Source organism: Scyliorhinus canicula, chromosome 11, assembly GCF_902713615.1.
Source record: "Scyliorhinus canicula chromosome 11, sScyCan1.1, whole genome shotgun sequence".
Taxonomy (NCBI): Eukaryota; Metazoa; Chordata; class Chondrichthyes; order Carcharhiniformes; family Scyliorhinidae; genus Scyliorhinus; species Scyliorhinus canicula.
The window spans coordinates 10,416,367-10,439,398 of record NC_052156.1 but is presented as its reverse complement, the minus strand read 5'-3'; the positions used below and the strand labels follow the sequence as shown (position 1 = coordinate 10,439,398).

The window sequence follows — 23,032 nt, the reverse complement described above, 5'->3', positions numbered from 1 at the left end:
CCCAACAGGCCAGAGAGACGATGCCGAAAGAAAACATGCAGATTTTGACTCCAGAAGAGGAGCACCTGGAGCCCAGAGAGACAACGCCAAAAGAAAACATGCAGATTTTGACTCCAGAAGAGGAGCACCTGGAGTCCACAGAGACAATGCCGAAAGAAACCATGCAGATTCTGACTCCAGAAGAGGAGCACCTGGAGTCCAGAGACATCAAACAAAAAGAAACCATGCAGATTTTGACTCCAGAAGAGGAGCACCTGGAGTCCAGTGAGATAACATCAACAGAAATCATGAAGATTTTAACTCCAGAAGCGGAGCACCAAGAGTCTAGAGAAACCACGTCAACTGAAATCATGCAGATTTGGACTCCAGAAGAGGAGCGCCGAGAGTCCACAGACACCGCGTCAAATGTAATCAAGAAGACTTTGACTCCGGAAGACGAGCACCAAGAAAGCAAAGATGCGGAATCCAATTCTCCACAACTGATTGATGTCACCTGCACCGATGCAACATCAGATCATTCGCACCACTCGCGAGACGGAATGCTCAATGACTCAAATTATCCACTCGGGACACTCAGAGTATAACAAGAAAAACAAAAGTCAAAAGAAACACAGCAAGAACAAAAACAACATGAAGCGCGACAAGACCAACAACAATAGCAAGAAGCACAGCAGAAACGAGAACGACAACAGCAAGAAGAAAAGCAACATGAAGCGCGACAAGACAAACAACAATAGCAAGAAGCACAGCAGAAACGAGAACGACAACAGCAAGAATAAAAGCAACATGAAGCGCAACAAGACAAACAACAACGTCAGGCACAAAGATAGCGACAACGACAGAGGCAGAAACAACAAGAAGGGCAACAAACACAACAAAGTCAGGAGCAAAGATAGCGACAACAACAAAGACGGAAACGACAAAAACAGCGACAAGTACGGCAACGGAAACAACAAAAACAGGAACGACAGAAACAACAGCAATGAAACAACGACTTGTACACAATGGCACTACTTGGCACATGATGGACGATGCCACAGCACACTGCAAAACGATAACAAGACTACAAACATGTCATGGGATGACAACGAATTGCACAAACTCACGTCTGCTCCAGAACAAGCAAGCACACCAGCATCCAAGGCGGATGAGACAATAAATCAACACCACAAGCACAAAAAAAAAAGTCCATGCCAGTCAACATCAGTGATGTGACCATGCAAACACCTCGGGATGACGCATTGGGTACTTAAGATAACAAGGAACACCAACAACATTCACAGCGGACTTGCAATATCAATATCACCACGTCATCAACAACAAAAAAAAAAAAAAAAGCTCTGAACAAATTCATCAAGTTTGGACTCATAAATGTGTTTATTAAGTTTGGACATATAAATACATTGGCTTTGTTAACCAAGGCAATAGCATCATCACTTGTATAGATACGCATATCATAAGTTACTGTTTTGTATAATTTTCCTTAATGATGTACAGAAACTATGTAATGAGAAAGAGGGGGATGTGGTGATCGTAGATTGACCAGATACAAAAACAACAGAGCAAACACGAGCGGGAGAGCTATAAATACACTGGGACAGGATGTACAATTTTCTTTAACGATGTTCAGAAAATATGTTAAGAGAAAAAGGGGGATGTGGTGATCACAAGTTAACCAGATGCAACACAACTGAGCGACCACTAGAGGGAGCACGGGAGAGCCATATAAATAGATCAGGACAGGAAGTGAGGACACACTCTTCACAGCAGGGGGGCTGGTAAGCAGGACACACAGCAAGCAAAGCTGGTAGTTAGCACTGGAAGGTAGTTCTAGGTCGAGCTCTGGAAACTGAACGAACCCACAATAAAGCATCTTCTCCACACTTGAGACTGCGAGCTTTATTAAGACACGAGGAACAACACAGGGATGTGACAAAATAAAGCTGAGTCTCAATATTCTCTGTCATGGACCTCTATCTGACTCCCACCCCACCATGGTCTTGAAGACAAAGAGTCAGGCAAAGTCTTCTGATCCATCAAGCTGTTTGAGTAGAGACTGTCTCGGAGCTGAATCCAACTAGTTCTTACTGATGTCCACAGTTAAATGCTCAAGTGAGGGTTCAGAATAGATATCAGGCTTAGAATTTTGACCGCCAATCTGCCTGTCCCTAGATTTGTAGGACTGTACAGATCAATGTGCTACCGTAACAACCCAGTGCTGACCAGTGATCAAACCTGAGGCTTTTCTGTCCATTCATGGTTCGAAACCACACTAAGTAGTCCAATTTACCATCAGAAAAGATCATAGAACTCCATTGTGAACTATTCTTGTGTTGGATCAATGGTCCTCAGACTTTTTGATACAACAACTGTGGCATACACAAAAGCAAGTTATCTAGGTGACGTGTGATGTCAGCATTTAATTAAGGGAAATGCAAGTTTCTTAATGTACAGTATTTAGAAAAAGATACTATATATTTGCCCAAATAGTATATTAACTTAATGCAAAGTCTTTTTAAAAAAAAAGTCTAGATGTAGCCAGTTTTCTGCAGTAATATGTAAAGCATCATGTTTCTTATTTTATACTTTGGGCTTTAATACTTCCGTTTCTAAATCTCTTCCCTCTCAAGTCAATGGTCACCTTCACTGGATGGCAGAACAGTGGCTGAGAGAGGGAAAGGATGTGTTCGCAGAAACTGCTTAAGCTAATCCTCTTGTGGCAAATAGGTTGCTTTGATGGCATACCCAAAGTTAAACTTGCAGCTGCGTTGTTGGATTCTTGGGAGTACTGTCATCAGCACCCCAGCCTTCCCCTCTTGGTTCCCTTCATTGTTTCTTTTCTTCTGAAATTAATTCTTCCCCCTTTCAATTTCTCTCATCCTCTTCTCCAGATATTGCCTCCTGCTAAATTTCAGATCCATAAATAAGTAAAGACCATCAGACGTTGGAGCAGAAGTAGGGTATTTGGCCCATCGAGTCGACCCAACATTCAATGAGAACCTGATATAATCCTCTTTTTAAAAAAAAAAAAAAAAATTTTATTCAGATTTTCACAAAATATCAATAACAGAAAATATTAACTGAGAAAACAAAAAAGAGCAACCCACCCGGTAAATACAAAAAATAAGAAATAGATTAACGCCCGTCATAAACAAAGAACACATATACACGTCCCTTCAGCCCAACCCACAGAAACGACCCCCCCCCCCCCCCACCCCGGGCTGCTGCTGCTGGCCTTTTTCCCTACCGTTCTGCCAGGAAATCTAGGAAAGGCTGCCACCGCCTGAAAAACCCCTGTACTGATCCCCTCAGGGCAAATTTCACCCTCCCCAATTTGATAAACCCCGCCATATCATTGATCCATGCCTCCACGCTTGGGGGCCTTGCATCCTTCCACTGAAGAAGAATCCTCCGCCGGGCTATTAGGGACACAAAGGCCAGAACACCGGCCTCTTTCGCCTCCTGCACTCCCGGCTCCACTGCAACCCCAAATATTGCAAGTCTCCAGCCTGGATTGACCCTGGATCCTACCACACTCGACACCGTGCTTGCTACCCCCTTCCAAAATTCCCCCAGCGCTGGGCATGCCCAGAACATATGGGCATGGTTCACTGGGCTCCCCGAGCACCTAGTACACCTGTCCTCACCCCCAAAGAACCTACTCATCCTCGTCCCGGTCATATGAGCCCTATGTAGCACCTTGAACTGTATGAGGCAAAGCCTCGCACAAGAAGAGGAGGAGTTTACTCTTTCCAGAGCATCCGCCCACGTCCCCTCCTCAATCTCCTCACCCAGCTCCTCTTCCCATTTACCCTTCAGCTTCTCCACCGAGGCCTCGTCTATCTCCTGCATCACTTGGTACATGTCTGAAATCCTCCCCTCTCCAACCCACACCCCCGAGAGCACCCTGTCCTGGACCCCACGCGGGGGCAACAGAGGGAACTCCGCCACCTGCCGTCTGGAAAACGCCCTCACCTGCATGTACCTAAAGATGTTCCCCGGGGGGAGCCCGAACTTCCCCTCTAACTCACCCAGGCTCGCAAACTTCCCGTCTACAAACAGGTCCCTCAACCTCCTAACACCTGCCCTGTGCCAACTCAGGAACCCGCCGTCAATTCTCCCTGGAACAAACCGGTGGTTCCCCCATATCGGGGACCCCATCGAGACCCCCACCTCCCCCCTGTGCCGTCTCCATTGCCCCCAAATTTTGAGGCTAGCCGCCAACACCGGGCTCGTGGTATACCTCGTTGGAGGGAGCGGCAGCGGCGCTGTTACCAGCACCTCCAGGCTCGTGCCCACACAGGACGCCATCTCCATCCTCTTCCATGCTGCCCCTTCCCCGTCCATTACCCACTTGCGCACCATCACTGCGTTGGCAGCCCAATAGTACCCACAGAGGTTGGGCAGCGCCAGCCCTCCCTATCCCTGCCCCGCTCCAAAAACACCCTTCTCACCCTCGGGGTCCCATGCGCCCACACAAACCCCGTAATGCTCCTGTTGACCCTCCTAAAAAAGGCCTTCAGGATAAGGATGGGGAGGCACTGGAACAGGAACAAAAACCTCGGGATCACCGTCATCTTGACTGACTGCACCCTGCCCGCCAGTGACAGCGGCAACATGTCCCATCTTTTAAACTCCTCCTCCATTTGCTCCACTGGCCTTGTAAGGTTAAGTTTGTGTAGGGCCCCCCAGCCCCTGGCCACCTGGACTCCCAGGTACCTAAAGCTCCTCTCCGCCCTTTTTAGTGGGAGCCTCCCAATCCCCCCCCTCCTGGTCCCCCGGATGCACGACAAACAGCTTGCTCTTCCCCAGGTTGAGCTTGTACCCTGAGAAGTCCCCAAATTGCCTGAGAATCTTCACCTCCGGCATTCCCCCCACCGGGTCCGCCACATATAACAATAAGTCATCTGCATAAAGCGACACTCAGTGCTCCTCCCCACCCCACACCAGTCCCCTCCAGTTCCTCTGATATAATCCTCAACTCCACTTCCCAGTCTTAACTCCATAACCCTCGAGTCCCTTACCGATCAGAAATTTGTTTCTCTCAGCCTTGAACATACTTAACAACCCAGCCTCCACAGCTCTCTGCAGTAAATAATTCCATCCAAGTGGCCATTACTCATCTGCTGAGCCTAGACACTGTGTCAACAGACTGTTGAACTATGGAGGGCATCCTAGCTGAGCCAAGTCCTGATCCTATCCTTTCCCACTGTTCACTTTCCAAAATAGAATAAGGGCATTCAGCGGGAGTAGGCCATCTAACCCCCTTGAACCTGCTTCACTGTGTAGTACGTTTATGGCTGACTTTTCTACCTCAATTCTATTTTCCTGCCATATTCCTTGATTCCCTTGGTACAGTGTTCAAAAATCATCTATTTATTTTTGTCTTGAATATATTCAGCGCCCTCTAGGGTAGAGAACTGCAAAGATTCATAACTACCTGAGAGAAGAAATTCCTCCATTTCAATCCTAATTTACCTAGGTTTAGCTCAGTTGGACAGCTGGTTTGTGATGCAGAGCGAGGCCAACAGCGCGGGCTCAATTTCCCTACCGGTCGGCTGACATTACTCATGAAGGCCCACCTTCTCAACCTTGCCCTTCACCTGCGTTGTAGTGATCCTCAAGTTAAATCACCACGAATCAGCAATCCCCTTCAAACAGGAAAGCAGCCTATGGTCATCTGGGACAGTGGCGACTTTACTTTTTACTGGTGACCTATTATTCTAAGACTGACCCCGAGTTCCGGATTCTCCAGCCATGAGAAACATCCACCTAACATCTACCCTGTCAAATTCTTTAAGAATGTTACATATTTAAATAACATGATCTCTTATTCTTCTAAACACGAGGAATATAGGCTTAATCTACTCGAGCTCTCTCCATCCCCGGAATCAATCTATTGGACCTTCATTGTACTCCCTCTAAGGCAAATATATTCTTCCCAGATCACAGTTGTACAGAGCACTCCAGGTGTGATCTCACCAAGGTGCTATACAATTGCAGTAAGACCTCTTCATTTGGGGGTCACTGGAAAACGAGGAACCAGGAATTCTTGCTGTCTTTCTTCCCCTCCTTAATGTTCCTGAAACTCCAATTGTTGCCCCAATTAAGATCAGTTAGTGCAGCACTAACAGGAGTTCACATTGTGTACTCATTAATTTGAGTGTTTCCCAGTAGCAGGAGTATAATAATAATAATCTTTATTAGTGTCACAAGTAGGCTTACATTAACACTCCAATGAAGTTACTGTGAAAATCCCCTCTGTTCGGGTACACTGAGGGAGAATTCAGAATGTCCAATTCACCTATGAAGCACGTCTTTCAGGACTTGTGGGAGGAAACCGGAGCACCCGGAGGAAACTCGCGCAGACACGGGGAGAACGTGCAGACTTCGCACAGACAGTGACTGAAGCCGGGAATTGCACATGGGTCCCTGGCGCTGTGAAGCAACTGTGCTACCATGCCGTCCTATAATAGGAGGGGAAGAATGTTTTTCACAAGTGTGAAGGACTTCCAGTCCCACAAGCTTTGAACTAATTCAACAGCAATACTTGTATTTTTAGCACCAGGAGTGTCTGTAACATAACACTTGTACTTAAAACAATAGTCCAGCACCACCAATAAGGATGTTTTCACAACTGTCCTAAAATAAAACCCGGAAATGCTGGAAATAAAAGGCATCGAAAGAGAAAGGGCGGGTTACTTTTCCTTTCATCACACATAGTATCCTGAGGGAATGTTTCCACTCGTAAATATTGCCTTCTTTCATAATCCGACTGACATGCTGTATGTTTACCTCCAGAGGAGGAATAACTCCAGCATAAAATGGAAGAACTGAAATCTGAGCCTCCCCTTAGTCACCTACAGTCACATTGAAATGTTTGCGCTCCCCACCACATTGTCTAGTGAAAGAAAAATCACTCACCAGATTCCCAAAGTAAAGAAGTAAATGTTTTGCACACCAATATTTAAATATTCACCAAAGGAATCTTATTTATTATTTTTGTTACTCATTTGGTACTTGCAGGAAGAATCAAGGCCCTTTCTGTGGGACACAGTCAAACTTTGTTTTTTTTAAATGATAGGGGAGAGAATGAAATAAATCGGGGGATTAACTAGAATTTGAAGCTTAATAGTTTGTAGAAAGAAGCAGCTGAGGAGTTCATCATTTGTAGATACTGGGAAATTGAGTTGAGAACATGGTTGACAAGTGCTTTATTATTACTGTAGAATCTGTAGAATCTATATTTTTACTGTCTTCGGGACTTTTGTGGCACTGAATTGCATGGTTGCCTTAATTCTGGGATCTTGTATTCTGACAAGTTACTTGTCTTAGTCACGAGGCTTGCTGTCAGTACAAGGAAAGTGGTAGGTAAATGTTTCAATTTCTTTCTCAGTTATTCATGGGATGTGGGCTTCGCTGGCTCGGCCAGCATTTACTGCCCTTCCCTAAGTGTCATTGAGATGGTGGTGGTGAGTCTCCGCATTGGACTGCTGCAGTGTGTGGCATAGAGACACCTACAGGGCTGTTTGGGGATCGATATTGTAGAGAATCCCAAGAGATTGCAAGTACCATCATCGGCACAGCGTTTCAGCAAGTTAAATATCAGCCTGAAGAAAATGACAGGTTAGCAGCATCAGCAAAACGTTCTGAAGTTTGGAAGGACAGTAAAAGACCACCTGACTCATAAAACTTGCCCCAAGATCTAGTATGACTCTGGATGTACCATTGCTGGTGAGTTTGTATGTCAGCCTGTGACTGAACATCACAACAGAAGCAATTTTTTTTTTTTTTAAGTGCTAGAGGACCTGTAAAATTGTTTTTAAGGTTATCACTCTCACTGGGTTATAGTTTCCTTGCCCACAGCTCTTTGGTATCTGGCTCATGTGGCCACCTGTCCCATATGACCCATAGACCAGGTACACTGATTAACAACATCCAGCTGAACCGGAGCCTGAAATCTGCTCCATATGTGACCTTTCCAGCAGCACTCACTGGTTACTAACCAGGAGTGGGACCAATGGCTAAATTTTCCCTCATCACTCTAGGACGCGCTCAACCAGAACACTTTGAACCCTAAGTACCACCTTGGGTAAGATTAGCTCAATCAGTAGAAACCAAGGAACGATCTCCGGTTATCGTTCAGCATCACAAGTGCAGTACATTTACTGACTGTAGCTTTCATTAAAGACAGGACTGTGTAACTTTAATAGCAATACCTGGACATGGAGAGGGGGAAAGTTCTCCTGATCACTATTTACGAGGAAACCTTAAATGCATGTACAAAGAACATGGTTACAGTTGGACAACAGACAGCAATCAGCCTGAATCATGTACCTAAAGTGAGTGCAGCAGAAATTGGGCGAATCGGTCTCAATGGTGGTGCCCAGCCTGAAGAAAATGATATTGATAAGCTTAATCAGTACTTTGTGGTTCCATGTATATTTCATCAAATTAATTTAATTAAAGACTATAGCAATATTAACGGAATCAAATAACCAGAGTCTTGATTTGCATGTTAGACAGTTATGCAATATACTTTTGGTGCTGGGAAAATTGAAGTATGTACTTTAGATTTCTTTGCCCTCCATTCCGGAATCCTGATTTCTAAGGTTTTGTATCTAATCCAATTGGTTGTTTTTCAGATGTATCAGTAGGTAATTCAATAATGGTGGGAATCACAGCTGAGCTCGATCCTGCCACCTGTATATTTTCTAGGATTCCACCCTCTCTAGACTGTGACACTGAAGTCCATTGTTATCCCTTCTATTGCTGCTCTGATTTGAGTTCCTTCAGCTGGGAATTGAAGCTTGAACTTCCTCTTTATTTGACCCTATACAGCAGCAAAATTGCTCTCTGAACCCCATGATAAACAGACCTGTGTTTTCAATGGAATTGTGCTTTGGTTAACGTACTTGCTGGCTGAACTGTGGTAGATCTGAGACAGAGCTGTAGCAACACACATCCCAGGCATGTCTGCATTAAAAACACTGCCACAATATACAGGTAAAACACACTTGTACTGCAATTACTTCAAAAGAGTTTAGTAATCCTAATCCTGTGCCTAGTCACATAGAATCATACAGAACAAAAGAAGGGAGGCCATTTGGCCCATTATACCTGTGCTGACTTTCCCCCCTTAACCTGGCAATATATTTTTCCTCATTCAAGTATTTATTTCCTTTGAAAGTTACTATTAAATCTGTTTTTACCACCTTTTCAACCAGAGCGTTCTAGATCATAGCGGTACGGTGGCACAATGATTAGCACTGCTGCCTCAGCGCCAGGGACCCGAGTTCAATTCTGATCTTGGGTGACTGCCTGTGTGGAGTCTGCACATTCCCCCCCCATGTCTGTGTGGGTTTCCTCCGGGTGCTCCGGTTTCCTCCCACCATCCAAAGATGTGCAGGTTGGGTGGACTGGCCATGCTAAATTGCCCCTTAGTGTCTAGAAGATTTGTTGGGGTTACTGGGATAGGGTGGGGGTGTGACAGGCCTGGGTGAGGTTCTCTTTCGGAGGGTCAGTGTAGTATCGATGGGCCAATTGGCCTCCGTCTGCACTGTAGGGATTCTATAACTTGCTGCTAAAAAGAAAATCTCAGCTCCCTTCTGGGTCCTTTGCCAATGACTTTATATCTGTGTCCCATGATTGCTGACCCTCCTGCCAGTGGAAACAGTTCCTACTGACCGACTTTATCAAAACCCCTCATAATTCTGAATCCTTCTGTCAAATCCTCCCTTCACATTCTTTGCTCTCAGGAGAACAACCCCAATTTCTCAAAACTGTTCTAATCATAGTTTTTGTTTTGATTAATTTAAAAGATATTTAAAAGCAAAATTTAAATAAAGCTATTTAATGGACTTTATCCTCACTGTGTGACGTGATTATTTTTATATTGTATTTTAAGACATACATAACTTTATATTCCTAATATTGCCTTCATTTTGTGACACCAGTCTGTTCTTTTGGAATATTCTATTAAGGGAGTTGATTCTGTTGTTAATTTTCACTCACTTTGTGACACTGAATTATTTAGTATTTATTTAAGTATGTCAGTATTTTACATTAATATTTATCAGCTGCATTAGAGAAAGAGTTTTCTGTCTGAGAGTTTGCCAACATATTTATTATTTAATTGTAGATTTTGCACTCTATTCTCCCAAGATTTTCTTGGGTTACTCAGGTAATACATACCAGCTTGGTCTGAATAAATTTCTTGTCTGTGCTGCACGTGTGCACTCATTGAATTAGTCTGTCTGTATTGTATTTTTTAGGCTGCCTGTCTCTATGTTGACTTGGAACGGTTGTGCAACCTTCAACAGAACCATTAAAAAAACTTTAAAACTTGGATTTTTGTAGTTTAATCTCTGCAATTGTGCAACCAACTCTCCGGACTTCTTATTTAGAAATTCCAGCCCAGTGGAATGGCTGGGGATACAACCTGCCTTGTAGACCTCGGCCAATTACTGGCAACCTGTTCTGGCAACTTGACCCTAATTGTGTTCATATCGCTAATTTACTGACTTGTCTGAATTTCATGAGCTTGAAAGTTGGAAAAAGTGCCATTTTTATTGGTAGGTGAATCCTAAACCATAATTCCAGGATCCTTTGGTATTAGCCACTCATCTGCCAGTTAACAGGAATGAGGATTTAATGGCACATACCCGTGAAGATGAATGTTTGGAAATCCCAACTTCGAATAGTGACTCTGCTAATGCAGTACTTGTACTGTAAAGGTTATAATTTGTACCCATGTGAGTGATGCCAAGTGGGGATAAGCGTTTCATCCATGAAAAATCATTTGCCATAAATAGTGTTGTTCAAAGTAACTTTATGAATGAAAATTTCTATGTGAAACATTATTACAAAAGTTGTATTCCCAGAACCAGCCAGCACCCACAGGCTGTAACTACACTGACGGTGACACCAAAATTAAACCGGAAATATGACACAAAAGCATGAACACACATTGTGACAGCTGAAATAAAAATCAAACATTCTGGTAACATGCAAGTCTGGCAACATCTAGAGAAAGAGTTAACGTCCTTTTGAGAGACAAAAAGACAATGGGCTGGATTCTCCGATTTTCAGGCTGTGTCCTGACGCCGGTGTGGGAACGGTGGCGTTTTATGACCGAAAAATTGGCGCAAAACAGCCACCGGTCCTCCGTTTCGTGGGGGGCTAGCATGCTGGCAGCACAGAGCACCCGGCTCTAGCTGCCGATACAGCCGGAGAATTGCCAGGTCCGTGGCCGCACATGCGCACGGCGGCAGCCGCGCGTGCAACATGATGCCAGCGACGCGTGGACCCGGCCTGCCAAATAGCTTCCCCCCCTTTGACCAGGATCGCGGCCCCTGGACCACTTCCCAACAGTGCCTCCAGCCCCTGCCAAAGACCCCTATGCCCACGGATCGGTTCTCACGTGACTGTGGCGCAGTTGGACTGAGTCGGTACCGGCCAAGGCAAGTTCCCGACAAAAAATAGCATGAGAGACCCACGCCGTCGGGAACACGGCCGATTGGGAGTGGAGCATAGGGGGGGGGAGGGCTTCGGGTAATGTCCTGAGGCCGTCCATGTGGCGTGCGGCGTACTGCTTTGGAGGGGGTGGAGCGGTGCCGCCTCAAATTTCGTTTCAAACGGCGATTCTCAGGCCGATCGCCGAACGCGATTTCGGAGACGGGAGAATACAGCCCAATGTTCTAAGGGGGGGGGGGGGGGAGATGATGATGTCAGGGGGATGCAAGGGAATGTCTACAAATATTTTAAGGTGCTTTTATTTATTTATTTATTGTCACATGTACCGTAGTAGTGAAAAGTTTTTTTCTGGGGCCGAGGGAACGTACACAGTACGTACATAGTAGACAAAAAGAATAATCAACAGAGAACATTGACAAATAGTACATCGACAAACAGTGATTGGTTACAGTGCGGAACAAGGGGCCAAACAAAGCAAATACATGAGCAAGAGCAGCATAGGGTGTCGTGAATAGTGTTCTTACAGGGAACAGATCAGTGCGAAGGGGAGTCGTTGAGTAGCAGCTGCGGGGAAGAAGCTGTTCCTATGTCTGGATGTGCGGGTCTTCAGACTTCTGTACCTTCTGCCTGAAGGAAGGGTCTGGAAGAAGGCAATGCCTGGGTGGGAGGGGTCTCTGATAATGCTGTCTGCCTTCCTGAGGCAGCGCTAGGTGTAGACAGAATCAATGTGGGGGTGACAAGCTTGTGTGATACTTTGGGCTGAGTTCACCACACTGTACAGTTTCTTGTGATCTTGGACCGAGCAGTTGCCATACCAAGCAGCAATGGATGCTCTCTATCGTGTATCTGTCACAGTTTGCGAATTTATTTACCTTCTGTAGGAAGTAGAGACGTTGTTGGGCTTTCTTGACTGTTGCATCAACGTGAGTGGACCAGGACAGACTGTGGGTGATGGAAACCCCCAGAAACCTAAAGTTATCGACCATCTCCACTTCGGAGCCATAGATGCAGACGGGAGTGTGTCGTGCTACGCTTCCTGAAGTCAGTTCCTTGGTCTTTTCGACATTTAGAGAGAGGTTGTTTTCGGCACACCATGCAACCAAGTGATTTATCTCCCTTCTGTAGTCTGATTTGTCGTTTGCTTGAGATACGGTCCACCACAGTCGTATCATCCGCAAACTTATAGACTGAGTTTGAGTTCAATCTTGCCACACAGTCGTGTGTGTATAGGGAGTACAGTAGAGCAGTGTTCTTCAAACTTTTTGTCCGGGGACCCATTTTTACCAACCGGCCAACCTTTGGGACCCAATCCGGCCGACCTTCGCGAACCACACCGGCCGACCTGCGCGACCCACCATTTTCTCTTACCTTGTTTGCTGCTGACAAAAATGGAGGAAATAGTTTTGGGTCCCTTTGGCCCTCGTACACGCTCCTCCAATGGAACCTGTTGGATGAAGGTGAAGCCTTCCGGTGTCGGAAAGTATGGAGTCTCCATCTGACCAAAGTTCTGCATTTTTTCCCCATAAAATTTGATCAAATAAAACCCCCCTGAACTTATAAAAAAAATTAAATGAATAAACCCTCCCTGAACTTGTAAAACAAGAAGCTGTGATCGTAAAAAAAAAAGCGGCCGCACTGTGCATGTGCGCCGATGATCGGGCACATGCGCAAAACTGATGATCTGGCACGCATGCACAGTGCGGCTGCATTTTTTTTTTACATGTTCGCAGCTGTTTTGAAGGCCGCTTGCAGCCAGCGTTATTAACGGCCGACTGTTACGCGCAGATTTGCGCGATCGGGAGCACCACGACAGACGGATTCACCACCCTCCCGCGACCCACCTGCAGGTCACTCCCCCGAGTTTGACAATTCCTGCAGTAGAGGACTGAGCACACCCTTACAGGGCCCCGGTGTTGAGGACTATTGTGGAGGAGGTGCTGTTGCCGATCCTGACAGATTGCGGTCTGTTGGTGAGGAAGTCAAGGATCCAGTTGCACAGGGAGGGGTCAAGTCCAAGATTGCAGAGTTTGGTTATTAGTCTTGTCGGGATAATGGTGTTGAAGGCGGAGCTGTCGTCTATGCACAGTCTTACGTAGATGTCCTTGTTGTCGAGGTGTTCGATTGTTGATTGTAGAACCAGGGAGATAATAATAACCTTTTATCATCACAAGTATGAAGTTACTGTGAAAAGCCCCTAGTCACCACCTTCCAGCACCTGTTCAGGTAAGCTGGTACGGGAATTGAACCGTGCTGCTGGCTTTGTTCTGCATCACAAACCAGCTGTCTAGCCCACTGAGCTACACAAGCATCTGCCATGGACAGGTTGCGGTGATGGGCAAACTATCGAGACCGTCTGGGAGGCTGGCATTGATCAGTCTCATGACTAGCCGCTCGAAGCATTTCATAATAACAGACGTCCAGGCCACCGGTCAGTAGTCGTTGATGCAGGCTACCTCCTTCTTTGGTACTGGTATTATGGTGGTCTTCTTGAAGGAGGTGGGGACCTCAGAGTGGAGGAGTGAGGTGTTGAAGATATCTGCGAATACAAAGAACAAAGAAAAGGACAGCACAGGAACAGGCCCTTCGGCCCTCCAAGTCTGCGCCGATCATGCTGCCCGTCTAAACTAAAATCTTCTACACTTCCGCAGTCCATATCCCTCTACTCTCATCCTATTCATGTATTTGTCAAGATGCCCCTTAAACATCACTATCGTTCCTGCTTCCACCACCTCCTCTGGCAGCGAGTTCCAGGCACACACTACCCTCTGTGTAAAAAAAAAAAAAAAGTGCCTCGCACATCTCTAAACCTTGGCCCTCGCACCTTAAACCTGTGCCTCCGAGTAATTGACCCCTCTACCCTGGGAAAAGGTCTCTGACTATCCACTCTGTCTATGCCCTTCATAATTTTGTAGACCTCTATCAGGTCGCCCCTCAACCTCCTTCGTTCCAGTGAGAACCAAGTTTATTCAACCTCACCTCATATCTAATGCCCTCCATACCAGGTAACATCATGATAAATATTTTCTGCACCCTCTCTAAAGCCTCCACATCCTTCTGGTAGTGTGGTGACCAGAATTGAACACTATACTCCAAGTATGGCCTAACTAAGGTTGTATACAGCAGCAACATGACTTGCCAATTTTTATACACAATGCCAATTTTTATACTCATTGCCAATGAAGGCAAGCATTCTTGACTACCTTCTCCACCTGTGTTGCCCCTTTTAGTGACCTGTGGACTTGTGCACCTAGATCTCTCTGACTGTCAATACTCTTAAGGGTTAGACCTTCCAAAATGCATTACCTCATATTTGTCCGAATTAAACTCCATCAGCCATCTCGCCGCCAAGTCTCCAAACGATCTAAATCCTGCTGTATCCTCTGACAGTCCTCATTGCTATCCGCAATTCCACCAACCTTTGTGTCGTCCGCAAACTTACTAATCAGACCAGTTACATTTTCCTCCAAATCATTTATATATACCATGAACAGCAAAGGTCCCAGCACTGATCCCTGCGGAACGCCACTAGTAACAGCCCTCCAATCAGAAAAGCACCCTTCCATTGCTACTCTCTGCCTTCTATGACCTAGCCAGTTCTGTATCCATCTTGCCAGCTCACCTCTGATCCCGTGTGAATTCACCTTTTGTACCAGTCTGCCATGAGGGACCTTGTCAAAGGCCTTACCGAAGTCCATATAGACAACATCCACTGGCCTACCTGCATCAATCATCTTTGTGACCTCCTCGAAAAACTCTTCTCAAGTTAGTGAGACACGACCTCCCCTTCACAAAACCGTGCTGCCTCTCGCTAATATGACCCCTTGCTTCCAAATGGGAGTAGATCCTGTCTCGAAGAATTCTCTCCAGTAATTTCCCTACCACTGACGTAAGGCTCACCGGCCTGTAGTTCCCTGGATTATCCTTGCTTCCCTTCTTAAACAAAGGAACAACATTGGCTATTCTCCAGTCCTCCGGGACATCACCTGAAGACAGTGAGGATCCAAAGATTTCTGTCAAGGCCTCAGCAATTTCCTCTCGTGCCTCCTTCAGTATTCTGGGGTAGATCCCATCAGGCCCTGGGGACTTATCCACTTTAATATTTTTCAAGACTCCCAACACCTCGTCTTTTTGGATCTCAATGTGACCCAGGCTATCTACACACCCTCCTCCAGACTCAACATCCACCAATTCCTTCTCTTTAGTGAATACTGGTGCAAAGTATTCATTTAGTACCTCGCCCATTTCCTCTGGCTCCACACATAGATTCCCTTGCCTGTCCTTCAGTGGGCCAACCCTTTCCCTGGCTATCCTCTTGCTTTTTATGTACGTGTAAAAAGCCTTGGGATTTTCCGTAACCCTATTTGCCAATGACCTTTCATGACCCCTTTTAGTTCCCCTGACTCTTTGCTTAAGTTCCTTCCTACTTTCCTTATATTCCACACAGGCTTTGTCTGTTCCCAGCCTTCTCGCCCTGACAAATGCCTCCTTTTTCTTTTTGACGAGGCCTACAATATCTCTCGTTATCCAAGGATCGCAAAATTCGCCATATTTATCCTTCTTCCTCACAGGAACATACTGGTCCTGAATGTCTTTCAACTGACATTTGAAAGCCTCCCACATGTCAGATGTTGGTTTGCCCTCAAACATCTGCCCCCAATCTATGTTCTTCAGTTCCCACCTGATATTATTATAATTAGCCTTACCCCAGTTTAGCACATTCACCCTAGGACCACTCTTATCCTTGTCCACCAGCACTTTAAAACTTACTGAATTGTGGTCACTGTTCCCAAAATGCTCCCCGACTGAAACTTCTACCACCTGGCCGGGCTCATTCCCCGATACCAGGTCCTGTACAGCCCCTTCCCTAGTTGGACTATCTACATATTGTGAACACTGGGTCAATTGAAAATTTCTAAACTTTAGACATATCTTTGATAGCTAAGAGTATCAATTTGGAACTCAGGTGGAATTAAGGTACGAATCTTCCAAGGTCTAATTGAATGGAGTAACCCCATACTCCCTGTCACCTGACATTATCTTGTATACGTCTGTCTTCTAAACAATTCTTCAGCCAGTGAAAACAATCAAATTGTCCTGATGGAAGATCACAGACCCGCTGCCAGACCTGCTGATTGTTTCCAGCATTTTTGTTTTTAACAATCACATTCTCTATTGCTGCATTCAAAGATCAGGAAAGGGAACACTGACACCTGGACCATTCCCATCTCCTCTCCCAGGATGAAAGGCAGCTCTCTCGTTTGACATTCTGATTTGTTTTGTTTCTCCTTCCGCACAGTAAAACTGGCGACTCTCAATTCTCCAAAGCTTTGCAGTTTGAAGGGGTCGGGTTCCGAAGTGTGGACAGGCTGGAGCCCAGGCGTTGGCCTTGGGGAGGGAATTCATTGAGCGCCTGTTACCTGCCCGCGGGGGTTTGGGTCAATTTCCTCCGGTGCAGTTGCGACTTTGGGTTCGCTACAAGGGAAGCAACGTTTGTAGCAACGAAGCAGCCAATCGTCCTCGGCTTTACTCGGCAACAAACCTCTTCCGGCTGCGATTTCAGTATCGAGCCATGTGACTGGTGTGAAATGTACAGAGGGGAGGGGAGGGGAGGGGAGGCTTGTGGCAAACAAGCTGGGAGCAGAAGGGAGAGAGGGGCAGGAGCTGGACGGAAAATCAGACAGAAATGTTAAATTGGTAACTGCAGCAGAGAGAATCTGCAGTGGGCAATTAACAGCAAGATGCAATGCGAGTCTGTGTCACTGCTCTCTCCCATCACAGCCTTGCAGTTTGTGGGAGACTTTCTCCTCTCAGGTAACTTTCAATCATCAGCTCTTTACTAAATGGTATTTTAGTTGAATTAATGGAACTGGCCTCGCAGATGAAATACAATCCATAAAGGCTTGCACACCTTTTCAGTAAAAGTGCTTCCACATCTTTCTCCATTGTTTTGTCCAAGTCTAGAACGGTCACAGCACAGCTAGGGAGGCCATTCCACCAACTTGGCTCCACGGTGTTGGACTGGGGTGGGCACAGTAAGAAATCTTACAAATCCAGGTTAAAGCCCAGCAGGTTTGTTTCGAATCACTCGCTTTCGGAGTGATTCCTGTTCACCTGAGGAAGGAGCTGCGCTCCGAAAGCTAGTGATTCCAAAAGCAAACCTGTTGGACTTGAACCTGGGTGTTGTAAGGCTTTAAATAACGCACATTTGAAGTGTAGTCGCTGTCGGAAAGAGAGAGCCAATTTTCACACAACAATCCTGAAACAGCAATGAGACAATGGGCAGATAATTTGTTTTATGTTGGTTGGGGGATAAATATTGGCTGGGGGACCAGGGAGAACTCCGCTGCTGTTCTTCGAAAGGGTGCCTTTTGGAATATTTAGATCACACAATCGCAACTGTTTTACTGTGATACCGTAGTCCAGTACAAGTATCACAGAATTGTTATGGTGCACGAGGCCGTTTGGCCCATCATACCTGCACCAGCTATCCAAACGAAATGAAATGAAAATGAAATTTGCTTATTGTCGCAAGTAGGCTTCAATGAAGTTACTGTGAAAAGCCCCTAGTCGCCACATTCCGGCACCTGTTCAGGGAGGCTGGTACAGGAATTGAACCGTGCTGCTGGCCTGCCTGGGTCTGCTTTAAAAGCCAGCGATTTAGTCCAGTGCTAAACAGCCCCAGGTTTAGCATGACCTCTGAAACGAGCATTATAACTTAGTGTCATTCCCCTACCCTTTCTCCATGTTTTTATTCAAATATCATTAATGCCCTCTTGAACGCCTTGATTGAACCCGCCTCCACCACATTTCCAGGCGCACATTCCAGACCCAGACCACTCGTGGGAAAAAACTTTTCCTCATATCACTTTTGCTTCTTTGGCAAATCACCTTAAATCTGTGCCCTCTTGTTCTTGATCCTGTTTTCCCTTATCAACTCTATCCAGCCCCCTCATGATTTTGAACATCTCTATCAAATCCCCTCTTTGCCGCCTTCTCTCCGAGGGGAACAGTCCCAGCCTCCCCAAACTATCCTCATTGCTGGGGTTTCTCATCCCTGCAACCATCCTTCTAAACCTCTTCTGCACTCTCTCCAATGTGTTCACATCCTTCCTATAGTGTGGCACCCAGAACTGTGCTCAATACTCCAGCTGAGGTCTAACTAGTGTATTGTACAAGTTCAGCAGAACCTCCTTGGTCTTCTCTGCCTCTATTAACAAATCCCAGAATACTATCTGCTTTTTTTAACTGTCCTCTCCACCTGTCCTCCCACCTTGAATAATTTATGCACAGATATACCCAGGTCCCTCCACTCTTAAAGCCCTTGTAGAATTTTGCCCCTTATTTTATATTGGATGCGATTAAACAACTGCAACGCACCCGACACAGATCCGTTCACGCCAGCGGGAGAGTCTGAAATCGGGATCTGCGCCAGTCAGTTTGCCACCTAGCCGGCTCGCCCCTGTTGGCGGGTTCCGGATCCCGCTTGGACGTGACAAGCCATCAATTAAAGGCAATCTCCATTTCATTAACGAGATGGACGCCCTATCTAACGGCCGCCCGGGAGTTTACAGACACCCCCAGCGAGAGGTCACATGGGAGCCGTTTAGTACTGGTTCACAATAACGTGAACCAGATGTAACTGCATCTGGGGGTGGGGGGAGGTCTCCCGGGCCATTAGAGACCCCTGGGTGGCCAGGGACAGGGGATAGTGACCCCTGCGTCTCCCTCTAGCATCCGGACAGCCTAGAACTGCCATGGGCTGGGGCCTGAAGGGGGGTATGAATGGTGGGGAGGTTGGAGGGTGGGTATGAAAGTGCCTCTGAAAGGTTGGAGCGGTGAAGGCGAGTGGTCCTGAAAGGGGGGGGGGGGCTGAAAAGGGGAATGGCAAGGCCTGAAGAGGGGGAGGGGGTGCCTAAGCAACCTCCGAGCTCGGTGTCCTCACTTGGGGGAGTGTGGGGGAATAATGCCGATGTGTGTGGGGGGGGGGGGGGGGGGGGGGGGGGGTGACATTGCCCATGGGTGGGGCTGCGGGCCACCTCAAGCTCACTTAGAGATTGGGGCACCTTTTCAAAATGGCAGTCCGATCTCTGAAGAGCCGGCCTGGCCAGCGGGTTTAGCTCCTCAATGCTGAAAACATTTCTAAGTGTGGGTTAGACCGGAGAGACACTCCCCAACGCCCCAAAATAATGACTTGGTGCGGTTAAATAGCGGAGTGGATCTCACTGACAAAGCCAGCGGGGAACACCCAGCCAAACCTGCCCGAAATGACACTTTGCAACTTTTCCGTTAAATCACGCCCATTGTCTCTCCATGTTCGTCCTACCCAATATCCAATGAAAAGAGCTTGGCTCAATGCCTCCAGATGCTAAATGGCACCTCCGGCAGTGCTGCACTCCCTCAATACCGCACTGTCAGTATCAGCCAAAATGCTCACGTTGCTGGGAATCCTCTCCCCCGCCAGCACGTTTTCCCCCGTGTCTACGTGGGTTTCCTCCGGGTGCTCCGGTTTCCTCCCACAAGTCGCGAAAGACGTGCTTGTTAGGTGAATTGGACATTCTGAATTCTCCCTCAGCGTACCCGAACAGGCGCTGGAATGTGGCGACTAGGGGATTTTCACAGTAACTTCATTGCTGTGTTAATGTAAGCCTACCTGTGACAATAAAGATTATTATTATGTCAATCTGGGGCAGCACGGTGGCACAGTGGTTAGCATTGCTGCCTACGGCGCTGAGGACCCGGGTTCGAATCCCGGCCCTGGGTCACTGTCTGTGTGGAGTTTGCACGTTCTCCCCATGTCTGCGTGGGTTTCGCCCCCACAACCCAAAGATGTGCAGGTTAGGTGGATTGGCCACGCTAAATTGCCCCTTAATTGGAAAATAAAAAAAATTAATAAAAATAATTGGGTACTCTAAATTTATTATTAAAAAAATAAAAATTATTATGTCAATCTGTTTAACGATGGCCGTGCCACTTTTCTCCACATCCTGAGAACAAGTAACAGAGAAACAGAAATCTTTTGACAGCTTTTTCATTTCTCTTTGACAGGTGAAGGAGCCATTATAAACCTTTACACCTTGAATTCTACAAATGACTATGAGAGAAGGTTTTACTGCAACGCGCTTCAAAACTACTGCATTCATGGCATCAAACCTTGTTGGCCCGCACACAAGCAAACTAGTCGCCCCCAGTTGGCAGTGTTTGGTGCAAAAGGCCTCATCGTGTTTGAGCTAAATACGTGCGCCAAAGACCCAAAGCTGCAGAAAATGGGCCAACTCCTTGAACTGCATGACTGGATTTGGGATCTTCAGTGGCTGGAAAATGACGGTGAATTAATGTACTTTGGCCTAGCTCTTGGTCACAACTCTGTGGTTCTCTGTGACTACAAGGCAGGGAGGACCTTGCGTGAGGTTCATTGTGATGTGAAATGCATCCTCTATTCTGCGTGCTTTGTTGGCCACACTTGGGCTGAGCTAGTATTGATTTCTGGCACCGTCTTTAACCAACTTGTCCTGTGGCGAATGGAGGGTCCGACCAATGAGGATGGCAGGGTTCAAACGGAAAGGCGTATTAGTGGGCACAGTGGAGTCATCTTTAGCATTCATTACATGGAGAAGAATGGCATTCTGGCCTCGGCCTCAGACGACAGAAGCATTCGGCTCTGGAAAGTTGGAAATTTGTGCGAAGATGTGAAGGGTGATGGTGAGGGAGCAGGTTCTGTACAATGTCTCCTGCAGCTGTACGGACATCAGTCCCGGGTTTGGTCAGTACAGCTCCTGGAGGATCACATTATCAGTGTCGGAGAAGATTCTGCTTGTATCGTTTGGAGCTACAATGGAGACATCATCAACTGTTTTAAAGGACACAAAGGGAGGAGTGTGAGAGCTATGGCAGTCAATGAGGACAAGGGGTGGCTGGTCACTGGAGGAGCAGATTCAGGCATTAGGTTATGGAAGATTCAGGACAAGAAATCAGAAGACGTGGTGATTTTTCAACTCAAGTTTGGTGGGACTGGGAAAATAGAGACGCCGAAAGCTTTGACATTGGTTGACTCAGCTCTTCTATTAGTCATGACTGATGCTGGGAGCATTTACAGCTATTGCTTACTCTCTGGTAAATGGAAACTCATCCTGGAAGATCCAAGTTACCAGTCGTACAGCTTGTTAGTGGTCACAAGGCTGGTCAGCGGCTGTGTGATTTGTGCAATTGGCAACATTAACGGCAGGGTTAAAATATTCCTGCTTTCTGCTCCTGAGGATTGCGTGGAGAACCAGGTGCACCAAGGGAAGGTCCACAGTCTAGGCTGGGCCTCCCGAGAAGGACAGGCTCGGGACAAGTGCCACCTTTTTTCGTCGGGTGCCGATGGCGTCATGATTTGGCGGGAGGTTTCTTGCAAGGGCAACCGCCTAGCCTCGGTGGCAGAGAAGTGCCGTTACTGCCTCCCGCTGTGCAAACACAGGTGGCACACGAGTGTAACGTTCCTGCCTGAGCGCCACCTCTTGGTTTGCGGAGACCGCCGCGGCTCCCTGTTACTCTACTCGTGCGCTGAGGGAGACCTGGGTGAGCGGCAGAGGCTCAGCGAGGAAAGTGCGGATGTGGCTGGCTCAGAAAATACGATAGAAGAATCTCTCGAGGGCAGACTCCCAGTTGGCTCAACCAGAATCGCCGCCCGGTTTGAGTGCCGAGAGCCAGTTTCTGCTTTGCCAGGGCTGCATGGGAAATTGGGGGTGACATCAGTTCTGTTCCACGACGGTTTTGTGTACAGCACCGGCCGGGATGGCTACTACCGTCAACTTCAGGTAGAAGACGGGGGACTAAAATTGCTGAGGAGTCACCGAGCCTGTAAAGGGATGGACTGGATCGAGCGGCTTCTCTTGACGCCTGGAGGCAACTTCCTTGTGCTTGGCTTCCACTCCACCAACTTGGTCCTGTGGAACGTGAAGACCAGCGAGAAGGTGCTTTGCATCCCCTGTGGCGGAGGTCATAGGTCGTGGAGTTACACCAGCTCCCCAGGCAATGAGATCTTCACCTACATCAAGTCAGGCGACATCCTCATCTGCCAAAGGGACTTGAGCAACAGTTCTCGGGCAGTCATCAAGGATTGTATGCATGGCCGTGAGTTCACCTGTGTGAGGTTTGTTGAAAGGTTTAAAGTGTCAGCTGATGGACCCGTCAGTATTGTGGCTACAAGCAGCGAGGACACGACAGTAAACGTTTTAGCCATTTATGAACGCTCAGGTCATGTGACCAAGCTGACGACAATTTGTGACCATATCTCCAGTGTAAGGACCATGGCCATCACCAAGAGTAGACGATCAGACCACGGTGATAATCGCTCCAGCTCCGCGGCCCTGTTGTTCTCTGCTGGCGGGAGGGCTGAGCTGCAATGTAGCCGCCTCCTTATTCGACACGGCGATGTCAGTGCTCCTGTCAGCTGTCAGGTGGAGCATCTGGTTTCTCACAGGTTAGCTGAAGATTGGGAGCATAAGAAAAACCGACACAGAATGCTAAAGATGGACCCAGAGACTAGGTATCATTTTCATTTTGTCTACTTTAAGGC

The 23,032-nt window shown here is 47.0% G+C and overlaps 2 protein-coding genes across 8 annotated transcripts in view; one reads left to right on the top strand and one right to left on the bottom strand.

The window, feature by feature from the left end:
• Positions 1–1,820: 1,820 nt before the first annotated feature.
• The window catches only part of dalrd3 (DALR anticodon binding domain containing 3), a 93,233-nt gene continuing 72,021 nt past the window's right edge, over positions 1,821–23,032 (bottom strand). Inside the window, exon 13 of the mRNA XM_038812248.1 lies at positions 1,821–3,013. Within this exon, the coding sequence (XP_038668176.1) occupies positions 2,990–3,013 (24 nt within the window). The 3' untranslated portion in view covers positions 1,821–2,989. The remainder of the gene's footprint in view (positions 3,014–23,032) is intronic.
• The window catches only part of wdr6 (WD repeat domain 6), a 35,768-nt gene continuing 29,854 nt past the window's right edge, over positions 17,119–23,032 (top strand). For all 7 annotated transcript variants that reach the window (XM_038812245.1, XM_038812242.1, XM_038812244.1 and 4 more), the window contains exons 1-2: positions 17,119–17,286; positions 20,521–23,002. In XM_038812245.1, the coding sequence (XP_038668173.1) occupies positions 17,214–17,286; positions 20,521–23,002 (2,555 nt within the window). In that variant the 5' untranslated portion in view covers positions 17,119–17,213. The remainder of the gene's footprint in view (positions 17,287–20,520; positions 23,003–23,032) is intronic.